The sequence below is a fragment of the Leopardus geoffroyi genome, chromosome D4 (assembly GCF_018350155.1).
Source record: "Leopardus geoffroyi isolate Oge1 chromosome D4, O.geoffroyi_Oge1_pat1.0, whole genome shotgun sequence".
NCBI lineage: Eukaryota > Metazoa > Chordata > Mammalia > Carnivora > Felidae > Leopardus > Leopardus geoffroyi.
This window is the reverse complement of record NC_059342.1, coordinates 18,910,963-18,932,022: the sequence shown is the minus strand read 5'-3', so window position 1 is coordinate 18,932,022 and position 21,060 is coordinate 18,910,963. Positions and strand designations below refer to the sequence as shown.

At 35.2% G+C, this 21,060-nt stretch overlaps 1 protein-coding gene across 4 annotated transcripts in view; it reads right to left on the bottom strand.

The window, feature by feature from the left end:
• Positions 1-21,060, bottom strand: part of VPS13A (vacuolar protein sorting 13 homolog A) — a 256,431-nt gene that overhangs the window by 189,038 nt on the left and 46,333 nt on the right. For all 4 annotated transcript variants that reach the window (XR_006710274.1, XM_045469045.1, XM_045469046.1 and 1 more), the window contains exons 14-21: positions 20,728-20,790; positions 20,116-20,245; positions 18,960-19,054; positions 18,512-18,654; positions 6,750-6,939; positions 6,550-6,664; positions 2,860-2,996; positions 548-680 (exon numbers count right to left, since the gene is read on the bottom strand). Coding sequence is in view for 3 of the 4 variants with exons in the window: in XM_045469045.1 (XP_045325001.1) it covers positions 548-680; positions 2,860-2,996; positions 6,550-6,664; positions 6,750-6,939; positions 18,512-18,654; positions 18,960-19,054; positions 20,116-20,245; positions 20,728-20,790 (1,006 nt within the window). In the remaining variant the exon portion in view is untranslated. The remainder of the gene's footprint in view (positions 1-547; positions 681-2,859; positions 2,997-6,549; positions 6,665-6,749; positions 6,940-18,511; positions 18,655-18,959; positions 19,055-20,115; positions 20,246-20,727; positions 20,791-21,060) is intronic.

Here is a 21,060-nt window from a genome sequence, read left to right as displayed (position 1 = left end):
TAATGTTAATGTTTGAAAGAGAGAGACAGAATGTGAGCAGGTGAGGGGCAGAGAAACAGGGAGACACAGAATGTGAAGCAGGCTCCAGGCTCTGAGCTGTGAGCACAGAGCCTGACGCGGGACTCAAACTCATGAGCTGTGAGATCATGACCTGAGCTGAAGTCAGCTTCCCAACTGACTGAGCCACCCAGGTGCCCCCTATGACCTTTTTAACCTTTTTTTAGATGTTTATTTATTTTGAGAGTGAGCGAGAGAGCAAGCAGGGGAGGGGCAGAGAGAGAGGAGAGAGAGAATTCCAAGCAGGCTCTGTGCTATCAGTACAGAGTTGGATGCAGGGCTTAAACTCACAAACCATGAGATCTTGACCCGAACGGAAATCAAGAGTGGGACATGCAACCGACTGAGCCACCCAGGCGCAACTACTATTACTTCTAATTCGAAAATATAAATGTTCTAATGTATTTGGGATGAAGGTCTTCAGAGAAACTGTCTAAAAACCTAATCATTGCAGCCAAATGAATCACTAAATAATCCATTATATACTTACCAACTGTGCTGTAAAGCAGCTGTATGCTTGTAAGCTGAACATCAAAGGAATCATAAGCTCTATGCATTATCTCTTCAAGTCTGGCCCCACCTTGTTTCATATCTGGTAACTCCAAACGACCTTTACTTGTCACCTTGAAGTTAATTTTAATAGTTTAGATGATGCAAAATACTTCAAAATTAAAATATAAATTTTTTATCTTTAAGACTATAACATAAAAATTTAATAAAAGATTTGTAAGTTGACATAAAAGGCTAATAGAAATGTCTTTATCTATGACATGTCTAACAAAAAGACCAGGTACAAAGTAAATTTTTACACATTAAGTTATACTTCTCAATTGCATATATTAACAGAGGAAAACCGAGCCAATCCTAGAGAATAAAACATTTAAAACTTTTTAAGATCTGACAAGAAGCCTTTTTATTAAAAACAAATTGAGGCATGTGTAGCCTACAAAATGTTTCTATGGCATAATGACAGATATTTAGATACTTTTATAAGAAGAAGAATCCAGAATTAAGTATTAGAATAACTGAACTGTAGTCCCAACTTGGCCATTTATACGACCCCAACAAAGTTATATTTGTACCACCCCCTTCTTAACGTACCATACACAATACGTTTTTCACTTAACCTTCTGAAGATCACTCTACTGCCATATATAAAGATCTTATACATTCATATGTATGTGTGTATGTGTGTACTTACCTTAACATTTTCACCTCTATTTTATACAGCTCATGTGCCACAGACTATCAAAACTGATGATCTCTGAAAGGTAGGTTAAGTAAATTGCCTAAGATCACAAAACTAGACACCTTACTCTTGATGTTATGCTCGTTCTACTATACCACACTACCCTTGAAACAATTCCATAACTAAAGTAAACTATAAATAATTAAGTGTATAAAGCTTATTATAAATATAAATCCAGTAAACATGTACATAATTAATAACTCAAGAGTAAAAACATAGAATAAAGGACAATATCAAGGAAAGGCATATATTTGTTGGGTAGCCAGAAAGCATGCCAATATCATCCATCCCTCGTGAGTGTTTAAATTGTTACAGCTATTTAATCTACATTTAATGATCTACAGTAATGTGGTCTAAGAGAACTTTCTACAAGGATGGCATTATTATCTCTGTATTGACAGAATAGACACAAGTCACTTGTGACTATTTTAATTCTTGAATGTGACTCATATGACTAAAGAACTAATTTTTATGTTACTTAATTTTACTCATCATAAACAATCACATGTGGCCAATGGGTACCATAGAGAACCATGCAGATCTAGAAACACACACAAAATATTCTCTATTCAAAACTGCGGGGAAAAAATGTACATAGTTGGATGGAAAGGGAAATGACTTAGGTAAATGCAAGAAGAACATCTCTAAAATTAAGATTTAACAGAACTATTAAAACATCAATATCTAAAGTTATACATGCAAAAAGTTTCAGAAGGATAAAGATGTATTTGATTATTTCCAGAACTCCCTCCCATCTGATATATTTCAGTCAAGTAGCAAATTTAAATTGAAAAAGAAAGCACTACTCTCAAATTCTGTAAATATAATTTTTTTTAATTTTTTTAAATGTTTTATTATTTATTTTTGAGAGAGAGAGAGAGAGAGAGAGACAGAGTGTGAGCAGGGGAGGAGCAGAGAGAGTGGGAGAGACAGAATCTGAAGCAGCTCCAGGCTCTGATCTGTTGGCACAGAGCCCAAGTGGGGCTCGAACTCACCAACTATCTGAAGTTGGACACTTAACTAAGCCACCTAGACGCCCCTATAAATATAATTTTTAGGTTTACTCCTCACCTGCAGATTTCAAATGATAATTTTGCTCTTAGAAATGTAGGGAAACTACCTAATTAAATAAATCTTCACATTATTTACTAGAAAGGAAGAATTTTCAAATCCTAGAAGCTACCTAATTTAATAATCAATATAGCAAATCAAACTGTTTTAAAACAAAATACATTTTAGGGGCGCCTGGGTGGCGCAGTCGGTTAAGCGTCTGACTTCAGCCAGGTCACGATCTCGCGGTCCGTGAGTTCGAGCCCCGCGTCAGGCTCTGGGCTGATGGCTCAGAGCCTGGAGCCTGTTTCCGATTCTGTGTCTCCCTCTCTCTCTGCCCCTCCCCCATTCATGCTCTGTCTCTCTCTGTCCCAAAAATAAATAAACGTTGAAAAAAAAAATTTTTTTTTAAATACATAAATAAAAAATAAAATAAAATAAAATACATTTTAAACAGGGAAACACCTTAAATGTCATAATATAAAACAAGTATTACTATATACCTTTAGATGACCAAGATCCAAAATAAGTAAATTTGACGTAGGGCTAAAAATTCCATCCTGTGGGATAATAACGTATGAAGCCTTCAAATCAATTTTGAGATCAAGAACTTTCTGTGTTTCAATAATATATAGTAGACCTGCAGAAAATTTGAACAGAAAATAATGTGAAATTAGTATTAATTTTAAAAATACTTTGAGCAAATATTTTTAATATAAAATAAAAATATTTGTTAGTCAATGTGTGTGTATACTCACTCCTGATTAAATATAAGTGAGTACAAAATTGGACTGATTCCTCAAATAAATGTATTTGACCCGCAAACTCCATTTGAGTAAAACCGGGTACATATAGATTTTTTAAAATTATGTTCTATGAAACATTTAATAAGCTTGGAACTGAAGTACAGAACTGACTCAAAGCACAGTTGTTAATTTTTCCCCCCCAAATGATCTGTATTCAAACACAGACAATGTGGTTTTACTGAGGTTTGTTTGCTGAGGCAGGTATGACAGTCTCCAGAAGCAGCCAGAAGGGACAATCTAGCATTCAAGATACTCCATCTCCTGTTAAGCATTTCTCTACCCTCATTTCCATTTCTAAGACTTCCTCATCCAATATAATCTGTTTCATATATGCCTGATTCTACAAATCCAAGTCCCTAGATACTCCCTGCAAGCCTTACATGTCAAAAGAAAGGTTTCACTAACTGACCATATTTGTCAGAACGACCACATGTGACAAGGGTAACTAACTACATACATGTGTGTGTTCTGTAAGCTGATCCCCCTACTTGACAAAAAAGGAAAAGATCTGAACACCTTCACTCCTAAGAAAAAATGAAGAATACAAGAAACAAATCAGGTTATATAGGAAGAAGATAATAATAGAGGCTAATATAGAAAAAAAAAAATCAAAAATGGAAGGGGGGAATGAATGAAGAACCAAAATATATAAAGCTCTTAGCAGGTAAGTCTCTTCCCAAATTAGTAAATTTTAACTTTCTGGAAAAATATTAAAAGTAATTTACTGATTTTTTTAAAATTCAAGAACATAGTAGCACCCCACTTTTTCATACGATTAGCATTTATTCTACATAATAATTAATACTATTTGTGTACAGAAGGAAACAGAATTAGAAGAATAGACTTCAAATTGTAAAGTCTGTTACCTTTCGATGGTAATATACTAAAGACCTCCACTTTCCAAAATATTTCCATAACATCTGAAGTTTATACAGTGGATATTTACTATTTTGGTAATTCTTTCCTAAGTAAAAAAAGCTTAGGAAAACAAATCTTAGGAAAAAAATGTCTACAAATCTGAAGGAATATGGTAAGTCTCCAACACAATGCATTCATATTTAACAATAACAAGTAATGGTTTCTACAATTAGGAAGAATCAATCAGAAAACAGGTCTGACCTTATGTTTATGAATTCTACTGAGTATGTATTATACTAATACACAGAATTTGAACTATAAATGGCATGTGAGATTTTAACAGTAGATGGGTAAATGCAAACCCTACAGCTTCTAGAATTAAGGTAATTAATTATCTGCAATCTAATATAAAACATACTCAGATGGAGAAAATCATGGGGAAAATGAGTAAAAACCAGAGAAGGCACTAATATGAAAAACATAATGCCCAGCTCTCTGTGAAAAGGAAGTGAATAATGTATTCAAAATGCAATCATAAAATTGAGAGGTAATGGAGCCTAATGATATGATGCTTAAACTAGTTAGACAGCTCTTGAAGGTCTCATCAAAACATGAAGTGAATTTTTTACTTTACTTGACTAAAATATTTTCTCTTAGGAGAAAGAAAAAACAGGAGAATCATAGTAGCACATCTCATTTTTACCAACAAAGATAAAGTGAATACAAAGGAAAGGGTGGGAGAAAAATGACAATTTCATGTTATATTTTGTGACAGGCAGAACTAAATGAATTCTGATTTCAATTAGAGATATAATCCAGACTTAACAAAAATGGGGTTCTAAAGCTAACACTTTGACATTAAAATTGGAAACCACTCAAGTGAGAATTTCACCCAAGAATTAAAATGTCAAAAATAGCTAAAAAGCAGTCTATGAAATAATCTCAGATTTTGAAGAGACACTGACAACAGGAAAGATACTACCAAAAACAAATATAAAACTTTTAAGAGTCTATAGAAATGTCAGAAAGATTAAATGCCTGGTATATTTGGAGGGTGGGGAGAGAGAGGAGTTCATTGTTTCAAAGGCAGTTTTTAGTTATAGTCAGAACAGAAGTAACATTATGGAAGCAAAAACAAAACCAGCCTTCTTTGAATTATGTAAAGAAAGTATGTGATTGAAAAACCAAAGAGCTCTGTTCCTGTGGTTTTTTTTTAATCTATCTGGCTCTTCAAAGATTACACTGAACCTGGAAAAGCACGATATAGAAAGACAACTTAAAACTCTTAACCGGTAAGATTTTGACTTAAGGGACACTTGGTAAAGTCACATCCCAGCTGCTGACATTAATCAATATTAACACTTTCCTAGAAATCACTGACAACTACAGAGGTCTTAGAAGACTGAAATGAAAAAATGCGAGATTATTTTTTTAATGTTTGATTTTTTGAGAGAGAGACAGAGTGCATGCAAGCAAGGGGAAGGGCAGAGAGAGGGAGAGAGAGAATCCCAAGGAGGCTCCGCAATGCTAGTGCAGAGCCTGATGCAGGGCTCGAACTCACAAACTTGAGATCATGACCGGAGTCAAAAATCAAGTTAGATGCTTAACTGACTACTAAGCCACCCAGGCGCTCTGCCCAGATTACTTTAGAAAGAAGAAAAATTTAATCTTTTATTAATTGCTCAAGTGAATGTGGACCGTGAGAAAACTTTAAACACACAAATTAATGCAGGGCAAGTAAAAAGGAAAGCACTCATCATTGGAAGCTAATAAGTTTCATAAAATAGGCATTCTATATTAACTAAACTTTCTCTTTTCTAAGTTAAAAAAAAAAAAAACTTTTGTTTTTGAGACAGACAGAGCATGAATGCGGTAGGGGCAGAGTCAGAGGGAGACACAGAATCCAAAGCAGGCTCCAGGCTCTGAGCTGTAAGCACAGAATCCGATGCAGGGCTTGAACTCACAAACCATGAGATCCTGACCTGAGGTGAAATACACAGTCAGATGCTTAACCACCTGAGCCACCCAGGTGTCCCTAAAAATGTATTTTTTTAATATATTTTAAAAATGGAATCTGTAGCTTAAAATCTTCCACAATGAAACCTCCAAGCCTATATGGTTTTACTGTTCAATTAGGCCAAATATTGAAGGAGGAAGTAACACCCAATCTTATAAAAACTCTCAGCAAGAATAAAACAAGAATTCTTATTTTCTGAGGCCAATATATTAATATCTGGAATTCCTTATCTGAAAGGAAAAAAGACAGGTTTATTCCCTCATGAACAGAATTGCAAAAATCCTAACAAAATTTGCAATTAACTTGAGTGTGGTAATAAGTTTGACGTGAGTGTAAGAAATGATCGTTATATTTGATTTTAAATATAAAAGTACTAATTAGTTTAAACAAAACTGTTCTAATCCAGAAGCATAAATTTAAAGTACAGTTTACTAAAGTAAGTTAAACATGACTAAAAGTTTAGTATACAATATGCTGCTGCTGAATATAACAACATTAATACTGGCACTTACCTGTTGCTGTCTTGTCACGAAACTCTTCAAGTTTAATCAAAGTTGCTGAAGTGAGCTGTGCTAGATTTACCTCTTTTGGAGGTCTGAAAAATTCCACTATACTATTCACCGTTCTCTGTTAAAGTAAGTATCATTAACATTAGGCACAAACTCAAAGTAAACTGAAATGCATTAAAACTTAGGTATTTAAAAATGCTTACTGCATCATATATCATTTCTAAAGGTTCAGCTTCTATGATACACCTTTGAGCAGCAGTTTCATCTAACGGATTTATCTCAAATATAATTTGGAAGAGTGACGTAGCATCATCCAAGGAAGAAAGGAGGTGAGGTTTTGTTGAATTATCTGGTAAGCCAGTGACATGAAATGAATCAATTTTGGTTTCAAATCTACATGAATAAAGATAGGACAAAAATTAGCTGTCAGTGCAGTTTTAAGGTATTTCAGAAACTGAAAATTAAAATTAATGAAAACAATTTCAGTTAGGATTTCCTGCTACTCCATTCCATTCATATCATAGAAAATACACAACTATTCGATCTGAAATGACATAAATTAATTCACAAACAACTCTTCTCCCATGTTGATTTCAACATAAAAAAGGCTATTTAAGGGTTAGGGGTTTAAAGTTCCCCATAAAAGGAGTTTGGAAGTTATCACTCAATACTAACAAGTAAAAGGCTGACCAAAGTCTTCTCGGATATGTAAGAGAAGGGATGACACAATGCAAATCACTGTCCCCCAGACTGAAGAGACAGGTGAATACGGGGAGTCACAGAACACAGACTCATGAAAGAAAACTACCCTGTACACCAGGGCCAAGGTTGGAAAACCTGAACTGTTTCATTCTCCTGAACTGCTGGAGATTCAGTGTGGACAATTCTGAGATTAAAAACTCTAGGGGGACTCAGTCATAGGAGAGGGCCCAAAATATTTTAATATACAACTCCAGGAATTAGACCAGGTTCCTACATAAATACTGGAGAAAAATCCCCTTGTGCTTCAGGCAACAGAATCAGAAAAGAAATCCAGAGCACTGTGTTCTCAAAAAGGCACGCCCTATCAAGCAACTAGTTCCCCAGAGCCTAACCTGATGAGGTATTATCAGAGCCAAATGACCCAGAGAAGGGAAATACCCAACTCCAGTCAGGTCTACTATTCCATATGCAACAAGGGAAATACCCAATTCCAGCCAACTCTAGCTATCCTATCCCACCTAAGGCAGTAAGAAGGGAGGTACTGAGAAATATGCATAAATATATATGTGTATATATTAGTGTTTATATGTATCTATTTACTGTATTTTTCACCCCGTACATGTCTATCAAGAAAAAATAGTAATACTAAAAAGCAAAAAACACAATTTGAAGTGACAGTACAAGCATCAGAACCAGATAGGCAGGAATTCTAGAACTATTCAAAAACAACAATTAAGAAGCACCTGAGTGGCTCAGTCAGTTGAGGATCCAACTCTTGATTTCAGCTCAGGACATGACCTCACCACCATGATCTCATGGTGCTGAGAGCCTGCTGGGTGTGAAGGCTGCTTGGGATTGGATCTCCCCCTCTGCCCCTCTACCCAGTTCGCATGCACGTACGCACACTCTCTCTCTAAAATAAAAATAAATAGGGGCAGCTGGGTGGCTCAGTTGGTTAATCCGACTCCAGGTCAGGTCATGATCTCTCAGTTTGTGAGTTCGAGCCCCATGTCAGGCTCTGTGCTGACAGCTCAGAGCCTGGAGCCTGCTTCAGGTCTGTGTCTCCCTCTCTTTCTGCCCCTTCCCTGCTCACGGACTGTCTCTCTCTGTCTCTCAATAATAAATAAATATTTTTAAAAATTTTTTTAATAAAAATTAAAACAATTAATATGTTAAGGGGTCTAATGAATAAAGCAGACAGCATGCAAGAACAGATGAGCAATATAAGCAGAGAGATGGAAAGCCTGAGAAAGAACCTAAAATAAATATGAAAGATCAGTAACACTGTAACAAGAATGTCTTTAAATGGGCTTACCAGGAGACTAGAAACAGCTGATGAAATTAATTCCTGAACTAGAGAATGCATCAGTAGAACCATAAAAACACAGATATCAGAGAATAAAGATTAAAATAAAACAGTAACCAAGCACTATGCGACAACAAAAGATGTACCATATGCACAAGAATACCAGAAGGAAAAGAAAAAGGTACAGAATACATATTTTAAAAAGAATTATGATTTCTACAAATTAATGTCAAACATTAAACCGTGGATCCAGAAAGCTCAGAGAAAAGCAAAATAAATGCAAAAGAGAAAAAACTACCCCTACACATGTTTTCACACTACAAAAAAAATCAAATATAAAGAAAAGACCCTGAAAGAAATAAAAGAAAAAAAAATACCTTACATATAGAGGAGCAAAGGTAAGAATTACATCTGCTTTGTTAGAAACCATAGAAGCAAAAAAAGTATAGTGAAAATTTTAAAGTGTTAAGAGAAAAAAAACACAAACTTAGAATTCTGTACCCTATAAAATCCTCCTTCAAAAGTGAAAATAAAAACTTTCTAAGACAAACAGAAATTGAAGGAAATTGTTGCAACTAGACTTGCCTTTTGAGAAATATTTAGAAGCTATATAGGAAGAAAGAAAAAATGTAAGTTAGAAACTCAGATCTACATAAAGAACTCAAGATTACAGAAGAAGGAAAAAGTAAAGGTAAAATAAAAACCTTTATTTTACTTATTTTATTGATCTAACAAATTAATATGTTCCAAATCACAGCAATAAGTTATGTATGCTTACATGTATTTTATGTGTGTATATACGTATACTCTTATGCATGCTCATGTACAAGTGAAATGAGTAATAGTAATGATACCAGGGACTAGAAGAAGGAATACGGGTACTTTTGTTCTTATAAAGTACTCACACTACCCATGAAATACTATAGTGTTATTTGAAAGCTGACTTGGATCATTATTAATCTATATAGAAAACTCGAGGGGCAACCACAAAAATAAATTAGAAAAAAAGTTATAACTTGATATGATAATAAAGGTGAGAAAACAAAATCATACAAGATACTCAATTAAACCACAAAGGCCAGAAAAGGCAAGAAAGACAAAAACAGGAGCAAGGAACAAGGGCATCAAACAAAAAACCGAACTATGGTAGATGTTAATGTTACAACAATGAGAAGACAAGCCACAGACTATGAAAAAATATTCACAAAAGACACATCTAATAAGAGTTATCCAAAATATACAAAGAACTCTTAAAACTAAAAAAAAACCCAAACACACAGTTTATAAAGGGGGTCAAAGCCTTAACAGACACCTCACTGAAGACAACGTACAGATGGCAAATAAGCACATGAGAAGATGCTCCACATCAGGTACAGCAAGGAAATGCAAATGGAAACAAAACAGATGCCAGGGCACCTTGGTGGCTTAGTTGGTTAAGCGTCTGATTCTTGATTTCAGGTAACTATCTCCCAGTCATGAGATAGAGCCCTGCATCACAGGGAGCCTGCTTAAGATTCTCTCTTCTCTCTGCCCCTCCCCCTGCTCATGCTCTGTCTCAAAAAACAAAAACAGGGCGCCTGGGTGGCGCAGTCGGTTAAGCGTCCGACTTCAGCCAGGTCACGATCTCGCGGTCCGTGAGTTTGAGCCCCGCGTCAGGCTCTGGGCTGATGGCTCAGAGCCTGGAGCCTGTTTCCGATTCTGTGTCTGCCTCTCTCTCTGCCCCTCCCCCGTTCATGCTCTGTCTCTCTCTGTCCCAAAAATAAATAAACGTTGAAAAAAAAATTAAAAAAACAAAAACAAAAACAACCACAGATGCCACTACACACCAATTAGAATGGCCAAAATCTGAAACACTGACAACAACCAAATAAGGGCAAGGATGTAGGAACTCTCACACATTACTAGTGGGAATGCAAAATGGTACAGCCTGTGGAAAACCGTGTGGTGGCAATTTCTTACAAAACTAATTTCTTACAAAACTAAACATACTCTTACCATACAATCCAGCAGTCGTGCTTCTTGGTATTTACTCAAAAAAGTTGAAAACTTGTATGAAAACCTGTACACAGATGTTTATAGCAACTTTATTTATAATTGCCAAAACTCTAAAGCAACCAAGATGGGTTTCAGTAGGCGAATGGATAAATAAACTGTTATAGCCTGACAACACCATGTTCTTAAGCACTTCAACAAATGTACCACTGAGCCAAGAAAAGGCATGATAGAACCTTAAGTGCATATTACAAAGTGAAAAGAAGTCAATCTGAGAAGGATACATAGTATATGATTCTAACTACACGCATGACATTCTGGAAAAGGCACAACTATGAACACAGTAAAAGATCAGAGGTTGAGGGATGGGGATGATGGATAGGCTGAACAGAGAATTTTTAGGGCAATGAAAATACTCTGTATGATCCCATAGTGATGGACACATCATTATATGTTTGTCCAAACCCACATAATGCACACTACCAAGAACGAGTGATAATATAAACTATGAACTCTGGGTAAGTATAATGGGCCACAAAGAAGAGAAAAATTGGGATTAATGCTTAATGAGTACGGGGTTTCACTTTGTGGGGATTCTGTGACCAGGGGGAAGTGATTATTCAACATTATGAATATATTAAATCGCATTGAATTGTACTCTTTGGGGATGATTTTATGTCAACTTTACCTCAATAAGGAAAAGTTAATAAAACAAATTTACTGAATTAGTGCATTCAGTATGCACTATTAATGCATACATTACCAAATGCATACATTACCAAAAAAAATTCCTGAAATCACTAACCTACCAGGTAAAGATACTTGAAAAAGTAACCTAAGCCTAAAACAAGCAGAATAAAGAAAATATAAAGGTGAGAGGATAAATAAAATAGAGAATAGACAAATATAGGAAAACACAAAACCAAAGCTGTTTTTTTTTAAAGGATCAACAAAATTTAGCTTAAGAAAGAAGAGCAAAGACTCGAAAAAAATTAGGAGTAAAAAAAAAAAAAAAAAGACATTATGAGGTTTCACAGAAAGAAAAGGGGATTATGGTAATACCGTAACCAACGACTTGCCAACAAATTAGATAGCTTAAATTAAGTGGACAAATTCCTAAAAAACTACCAAAACTGACTGGAAAAAAAAAACCCAGAATATCTAAATAGACCTAAGAACAAGATTAGATTAAGTTAATAATTAAAAACTTCCCACAAAGAAACGCTAAGGCCTCAGTGACATTACTGGTGAATTCTACCAGCAAACATTTAATGAAGAATCAATGCCAATTCTTTACAAACTATTCCAAGGATGAGGGAACATTTCCTAACTTATTATACAAGGACCGTATTGTCTTAATACAAAACAACAAAACAATCACAAGAAAACTACAGACTTATATTCTCTTATGAACAGACATAAAAATCCTCTCCAGCAAACCACATCCAGCTGTATGTAGACAAAATTATACATATGCCCGAAAGAATACATGGTTATTTTATCCTCTGAAAATAATTTAAGGTAATAAACCATAAATCAAAAGAATAAAGAACAAAAACACCACGATCATCTCAATAGACACAGAAAATGCATTTGACACAATCTAACAACCTTCTGGGCCAAACAAAACAAAACTCAACAAATTAGTAACAGAAGGAAATTTCTCAAACTTGATAAAAGGCATCTATGAAAAATCCACACTTAACATCATATTTAAAAGAGTAAGCCATTCTTCATAAGATAAACAACTAGAAAAGGATTCCCTTTCTGACCACTTTTCAACATAGCACTGAAGGTTCAAACAAGGACAATTAAGAAAGAAATTAAAGAAAAGGTATCCACATTGGAAATACAGATGTAAAGCTATCTCTATTTTCAGATGCAATGCTCTTGAATACAGAAAATCCCAAGGTAGTCACTAAAAACTATTCAAATAAACAAGTTTATCAAGCTTGCAGGGTATATACAAGGTTGCAGATCAATAAACAAAAATCAATTGCATTTCTACACACTTGTAATAAAAAATCCAAAAGTGAAATTAAGAACATGATGCCACCTGTAATAGCATTGATGGGGTTCAGGACACGCAGCCCCCAAATATGGCACCTTGGCATAATGAATACTTCAAGTTGAAGGAGTTTGAGAAACAGCAGAAGCAGGAAGGTCACTCTGATATTCCCCTACCCTTACTTCCCTCAAACCCTCATATAACAGGTGCCCTCCCTATACCTAGAGCAAAGCAGCATCTTTCTCTCTAAAGACAAAGGTAAACTGAGAAGAATCCTAACAAATAGGGCTTGTTGAAGTTCCCCCAGTCAAGTATACTTACCTTACACTCCCTGACCTTTCAAGTCCTTCCCAATTGTCCACTCTTCATCAAAGCTAACGTAGTCTAGTCTAACTGGTTCTTTGCATCTTCATTTCCTTATGAAGACTCTCATGTCAATTTAAAACTTACACAAAATGGGGCACCTGGGTGGCTCAGTCGGTTCAGCCGCCAACTTCGGCTCAAGTCATGATCTCACGGTCTGTGAGTTCAAGCCCCACGTCAGGCTCTGTGCTGACAGCTCAGATCCTGGAGCCTGTTTCGGATTCTGTGTCTCCCTCTCTCTGACCCTCCCCCGTTCATGCTCTGTCTCTCTCTGACTCAAAAATAAATAAACGTTTAAAAAAAAAAACTTACACAAAATAAATCTGTATGCTTCTCTCTTGTTAGTCTTCATCAGATTTAATTTTCAGATACAGCAAGGCACCCAAAAAGGGTTGAGGAACACTCTTCCCTTCCATACAGCATCAAAAACAATAAAATACATGAGAATATGCTTAATAAAAAAAGGTATAAAACTTGTAACTCTGAAAGGTATAAAACACTGTTGAAATTAATGAAGATCTAAATAAATGGAAAGACATCCAATGTTCACGGGCTATAAGACAATACTGTTTAAATGTCAGTACCTAAAACTGATCTACAGATTCAACACACTCATTAAATCTAACCTGAATTTTTTTGGCAAAAATGGACAAGAGCAGCTGAAAAGACACAAATAAATTCAAGAAAATCAGAGGAGCAAGAAAAAGAAAAAGGAAACTGGGTGTATTACTGGCAGCAGATTAATATAGATGAATGGGAATAGTGTCTAGAAATAAAATCTTACATTTATGGTAAACTCATTTTGATGAAGATACCAAGATCATTCAATGGGGAAATAAGTTTTCCCAATACATGATGATAGGACAAATGAGAGAAGAGAATGAAGTTGAACCCCAACCTCAAGCCATATACAAATGTTAACTCAAAATGCATCATAAACCGAAGAGATGAAGGTATAAAATTCTCACAAGAAAATAAAATAAAGTAATATATCTTTGTGTCCTTGAGTTATGCAAAGACTTCTTGAGTCTTTAATTCAACAAAAAATAAACTGGACTTCATCAAAACCCAAAATATCCAGCAAAGAATACCATCAAAAATATGAAAAGAGTAAATGAGAGAAAAGAACTAAAAAACTTTCATTTCATATGAGATTTTTTCAGTAATACATATAGAACTCTTAAAACTCTCCCAACAAATAAGAATCTGGGGCCAGATAGCTCTCCAGGGGAATTCTACGAAACATTTAAAGCTGTTCTTCCTTTGAAGCTGTTGTAAAAAATAGAAATGGAAGCAAAACTTCCAAACTCATTCTACCAGGCCTTGATTTTAAAAGCAAAGATCCCACTAAAAAGGAGAACTATGGACCAATTTCCCTGATGAACATGGATGCAAAAATTCTCAACAAAATACTAGCAAACTGGATCCAGCAATATATTAAAATAATTCTTCATATTCCTGGGATGCAGAGCTGGTTCAATATCTGCAAATTAATCAATGTGATACATCACGTTAATAAAAGGAAGGATAAGAACCACATGATCCTATCAGTAGATGCAGAAAAAGCATTTGACAGAATACAGCATCCTTTCTGATAAAAACCCTCAGTAAAGTAGGGATAGGAGGATCATACCTCAAGACCATAAAGGTCACATACAAAAGACGATCTTCAATGGGGAAAAATGGAGAGCTTTCCCCCTAAGGTCAGGAACACAACAAGGATGTCTACCCACACCACTGTTATTCAACATAGTACTGGAAGTCCAGCAATCAGACAACATAAAAAACACAAAAGGCATTCAAATCAGCAAGGAGGAAGTCCAACTTTGACTCTTTGCAGAAGACATGATACTCTATGTGGAAAACCCAAAAGATTCCACCAAAAACTGCTAGAATGGATACATGAATTCAGCAAAGTCACAGGACACAAAAATCAATGCACAGAAATCAGCTGCATTTCTATACACCAATAATGAAGCAGCAGAAAGAGAGATCAAGGAAATCAATCCCATTGACAATTGCACCAAAAACCATAAAATACCTAGGAATAAACCTAACCAAACAGGGGAAAAATCTATACACTGAAAACTGTAACAATTTTATGAAAGAAATTGAAGAAGACACAAAAAATGGAAAAAAATTCCATGCCCATAGATTGGAAGAACATTATTGTTAAAATATCAATACTACCCAAAGCAATCTACATATTCAATGCAATCCCTATCAACATAACACCAGCATTCTTCACAGAACTAGAACAAACAAGCCTAAAATTTGTATGGAACCAGAAAAGACCCCCATTAGGCAAAGCAATCCTGAAAAACAAAACCAAAGCTGGAGGCATCACAATTCCGGACTTCAAGCTGTATTACAAAGCTGTAATCATCAAGACTGTATGGTACTGGCACAAAAACAGACATATAGATCATTGGAACAGAATAGAGAACCCAGAAATGGACCCACAGACATATGGCCAACTAATCTTGGACAAAGCAAGAAAGAATATCCAATGGAAAAAAAAAGTCTCTTCAGCAAGTGGTGCTGGGAAAACCGAAGAGTGACGTGCAGAAGAATGAACCTGGACCACTTTCTTACACCATACTCAAAGATAAACATAAAGGAATATATAAAGGATGAAAGACCTAAATGGATGAAAGACCTCAACATAAGACAGAAAGCCCTCAAAATCCTAGAGGAGAAAATAGGCCACAATCTCTTTGACCTCAGCTGCATCAACTTCTGACTGGACATGTCTCCAGAGGCAAGGAAACAAAAGCAAAAATGAACTATTGGGACCTCATCAAAATAAAAAGCTTCTGCATGGAGAAGGAAACCATCAGCAAAACTAAAAGGCAACCAATAGAATGTGAGAAGATACCTGCAGATGACCTATCAGATAAGGGGTTAGTATCCAAAATCTATAAAGAACTTATCAAACTCAACACCCAAAAAAACAATCCAGTGAAGAAATAATCCAAAAGACATGAATAGATACATTTCCAAAGACATCAGGATGGCTGACATATGAAAAAATGCTCAACATCACTCATCATCAGGGAAATACAGATCAAAACCACAATGAGATCCCACCTCACACCTGTCAGAATGGTTAAAAATTAACTCCGGCAACAACAGATGTTGGTAAGGATGTGGAGAAAGAGGAACCTTTTTGCACCGCTGGTGGGAATGCAAACTAGTGCAGCCACTCTGGAAAACAGTATGGAGGTTCCTCAAAAAATGAAAAATAGAACTAGCCCATGACGCAGCAATTGCACTGCTAGGTATTTTACCAAGGGATACAGAGGTGCTGATTCAAAGGGGCACGTGCACCCCAATGTTTATATAAGAGCATTATCAGCAATAGCCAAAGTATGAAAAGAGCCCAAATGTCTATCGACTGATGACTAGATGAAGAAGATGTGGTATGTATACACACACACACACACACACACACACACACACACACACACACACACACACACAATGGAATAATTACTCAGCCATCGAAAAGAATGAACCCCTGCCATTTGCAACAACGTGGATGGAACTAGAGTGTATTATGCTAAGCGAAATAAGTCAGTCAGAGAAACATAACTATCGTATGACTTCACTCATATGTGGAATTTAAGAAACAAAACAGATGAACATAAAGGATGGGAAGCAAAAATAATATCAAAACAGAGGGAGACAAACCTTAAGAGACTCTTAAATACAAAGAACTGTGGGTTGCTGGCAGGGTGTTGGATGAGGGGGCAGGGGGAAGGGCTGAAGGGGTGAGGGGCAGTAAGGAGGGTACTTGTTTTGATGAGCACTAGGTGTTATAATGTAAGTGATGAATCACTAACTTCTATTCCTGAAATTATTACTACACTCTATGTTAACTAACTTGGATTTAAGTTTTAAATAAATAATAAAAAATATTAAAATAGTTGCTAAGGGAAAAAAAAAGAACTCTTAAAGCAGAATAATCAAAAGACAACCCAATTAATAACGGGCTATAACTTAATACACATTTCTCTAAAGAATATACAGAAACGGCTACCTGATCACACGAAAAGATGCTTAACATGATTAGCTATCAGGGAAATGCAAATCAAAACAACAGTGAGATACCAATTCACACCCAGTAGGATGGCTGTAATCCAAAGGAAGGTAAGTGTTGGCAAGGATGTAGATCAATTAGAAACTTCAGTACACTACTGATAGGAACGTAAAATGTGCAACTTCTTTGGAAGACAGTCTGGCAATTCCTTAAAAATTTAGACACAGAGTTACCGTATGAGGAAACACTTCTGCTCCGAAGTATGCACCTACGAAAATTTAAAACCTATTGTCCATATAAAATATTGCCAGTAAATATTCATAGCAACATTACTCATAATAACCAAAAAGTAGAAACAAGCCAAATATCATTTGATGAATGGGCAAACAAAATGTAGTATATCCATATGATGGAATATTACTGGGCAATAGAAAAGGGAAAAAAAAAAAAACACTAATTCATGCTATACCACAGATGAACCTTGAAAATATGCGAAATGAAAAAAAGAAAAGAAAAATATGCTAAGTGAAAGGAGCTGGACAGAAAAGGCCATATAATTTATTATTTCATTCATTTGAAATGCCTCCAACAGACAAATTCTTAGAAATTACTTTTTGCCCTACACTGGGGAAAAGGGAGAATGAGGAGTGGATAATAGGTGTAGGATTTCTTTTTTTGTTTTTTTTTTTTATTTTTTTTTTTTAACGTTTATTTTTTTGAGACAGAGAGCATGAACAGGGGAGGGTCAGAGAGAGGGAGACACAGAATCCGAAACAGGCTCCAGGCTCTGAGCTGTCAGCACACAGCCCGACACGGGGCTCGAACTCACAGACCGCGAGATCATGACCTGAGACGACCGAAGTCGGCCACCCAACCGACTGAGCCACCCAGGCGCCCCTTTTTTTGTTTTTAAATTTGTTTAATGTTTATTTATTTTTGAGAGACAGTGTGAGCAGGAGAGGGGCGGGAAGACACAGAATCTGAACCAGGCTCCAGGCTCTGAGCTGTCAGCACAGAGCCCGACGCTGGGCTTGAACTCACGAGCCATGAGAACATGACCTGAGCTGAATGAAGTCAGATGCTTATCCAACTGAGCCACCCAGGCACCCCTAGGATTTCTTTTCTTTAGAGTGTTAAAATGTACTGGAAATAAGATAATGGTAATTGTTGCACAACTCTGTAAATATACCAATGTGAATTTCATGTAAGATACTAATGAGTTGTACACTTTAAATGGATGAATTACATGGTATGTTAATTATATCTCTCAATAAAACTATTTTAAAAACAAAAGTAAAATAAAGACATATCCAGATAATAGCCAAATTGTTGATGCAGTTTTTGTATAGTGTGATTTGGACATTTTAGTATTATTCTTCAGTGTCCCTCTACTTTTCCTCAGCATAGAGTTTTCTATTGAACATGTGTTATTTTAATAATTCCAAAATGTAAGTTCGTAAAAACACATAAGGATACGTTAAACCACAGTAGTCTTTATAAAATACTGTTAGGTTGTGAATTTTTTTCTTGTAAGTAAAAGAAAAATACTTACTTAATTGCTTGTGCTCCTGGTCTTTGCACGATCAAAGTGCTAAATTCTTCCACTACAATATCTAACAGTTCAGGTGTTTCTCGTTTTTCTCTTAGAACAATAGACATACTTTTCAAGTGAACAAAAAACTTCATGGCTTCAAACTAGAGTGTATTCAGAGGAATAAAATGAGAAGAAAACATATATGTAAATACAACAAATACTCTCATTCATATACTTTATTCTTTCCAATAACCAAAAAATACTTTAAAAACAACCCTTTATATATTAAATTATCACCACATTAACATTAAAAAGTAGGGGCAATTTTTATCCTTACCTTCGAAATTAAAATAAGGAATACTTACAGACCAAATATCAAAACAAGTCAGAAACCTACTTCTGAGATGATTAAAAACAGGCCTATCTATCATTAAACTCTAAGGTATAAGGCAATAAAACATCTTACTGTTTTAGGCAAGGTTGGATCAACTGCTGTTTCACTGTAGCCAATTGCTTCATAGAGTAAAACTTTTTCTTCAGGTGTCAACATTTCTTCAAGAACTACAAATCATAAAGAAGTGTTTTTCATTCTTAACTGGTAAGATAAAACTAACCCATAATTTAGCTGCCTTTAACGAATGAAATGCAAATTTAACTCCTTTTATACTTTTAAGAAATTATAAAAAAACTTTGTTAAAAAATTTAATGTTTATTTACTTTTGAGACAGCAAGAGACAGAGTGCAAGTAGGAGAGGGGCAGAGAGAGAGGGAGACACAGAATCCGAAGCAGGCTCCAGGCTCTGAACTGTCAACACAAAGCCTGACATGGGGCTCGAATTCACAAACTGTGAGATCATGACCCGAGCCGAAGTTGGATGCTTAACTGACTGAGCCACTCAGGTGCCCCTTTTTTAATTTTAAAAAAAGAAATCATAACCCCTGAATGTCAGGATGGCATTGGCAATTTTAAAAGGATTAGTCTCCAAAAATATAAATTGCTAAATATATAAATTTAGCAATATAAATTTCTAAGTATTTGTATTAAGCTCACAAAATAGCTAACAGTATTACACACTTAATGGCATTGTGCTAAGCAACACACTTAGCATACAAGGTAGGTAGTATTAATATCATAATCTTCCCATTTTACAGATGACAAAATTGAGATTCAAAGAGTTTAAGTAATCAGCCTAGGATACACTGCTAATAAGTGATAAATCCAGGATATAAACTTAAGCCCCTAAATCTCCAAAGCTATGATCTTAAATATTTGGTAAGGAAACAAAAACCTTTCCAAAAACAATTTCAACAGAAATGTACAATGGCTCATACCATTTGCAAATTTTCACTTATTACTATCTATATGCATTTACTAAATCCTCTGAGCATGAAGTTCTTCTGTAAACTTTAAGGTAAAAAAATTTTTTTTTATTTGACATATATATTTGCAATGTTATAAGAGTTTTATTGAGAGTAAGAATAAGTTACATATGATATGTATGCATATTTTGCTGATTTCAATTAAAAAATTTTCTGTAAAACTTTATTTTCACACCTGATGATTAGCTACACTAAATTAATCTGATGATTAATTGCACTACTATAAAATGAAATGGACCTACTTCCAGGCTTAACATCTGGCTGTTCTTTACTTCTTGGTTCTGACCAAGTCCACAGCCAGCTAAACCATCCTTTATTATCCTCCGAATCTTTTGCTCCTTCTCTGTAAATCCTGTATCCAGCCTTCTTTACCTAAAATAAATTTTCAAATAAATGACAAATTATCCTTATTTAGCAATCTAAATAAATAGAAATATGACACAAAACTTAACTATTCTAGTGAATAAATATAAACAACATACAAACTGACGACAAAACACAGTAACTGCAACATCAGCCAAACCTGAGAATGTAGGACTACCAGGTACGATCAGCCCTACTTTCTTACAAGTCACGGTGATCACACGACTCCCCCCAAAATTGGATTTTCACCTTCATATGAACTGAGTGTTTGATAAGCCAAATTATTTAGAAAGAATTTTTTCCCCATAGGACCTAATTTAAATGGATGGGGCAAAACATTAAATCAAGTTTTCTTATACTACAAGAGGCAAATTTGAACCCCTTCCAGGAAACAGCATATTATAGCACAACACTAATAATATGACTACATCTGTCAAATCTACACGGAATCTAGATTTACTTTTACTAATTGAAACATAATCTGGAATTACCTCAACTTCTGCCTGTTGTCTTGATATAGTTATATTAAATACATCCAAGATCTTTTCCAACTCCTAAAAATATAAACAAAAGTGTGTTTGAAATAACTTTATATACCTATATAAAGATTATAAAAATTATAAAATTGCATATATAATCTATCAAATTGCTGCACTAAAGCAAAAATGTAATAGGAAGCAGAAAATAGATCATCTATCAACATAATATTCCTGTTAAATTCTGAGACGCAGTGCTTATATATGGGTCAGCCTGGAAACTGTACTGATGGAATAACCTTAACAAAGAAACCATACATGTCATGCACACAGGTGTTACAACCTTGC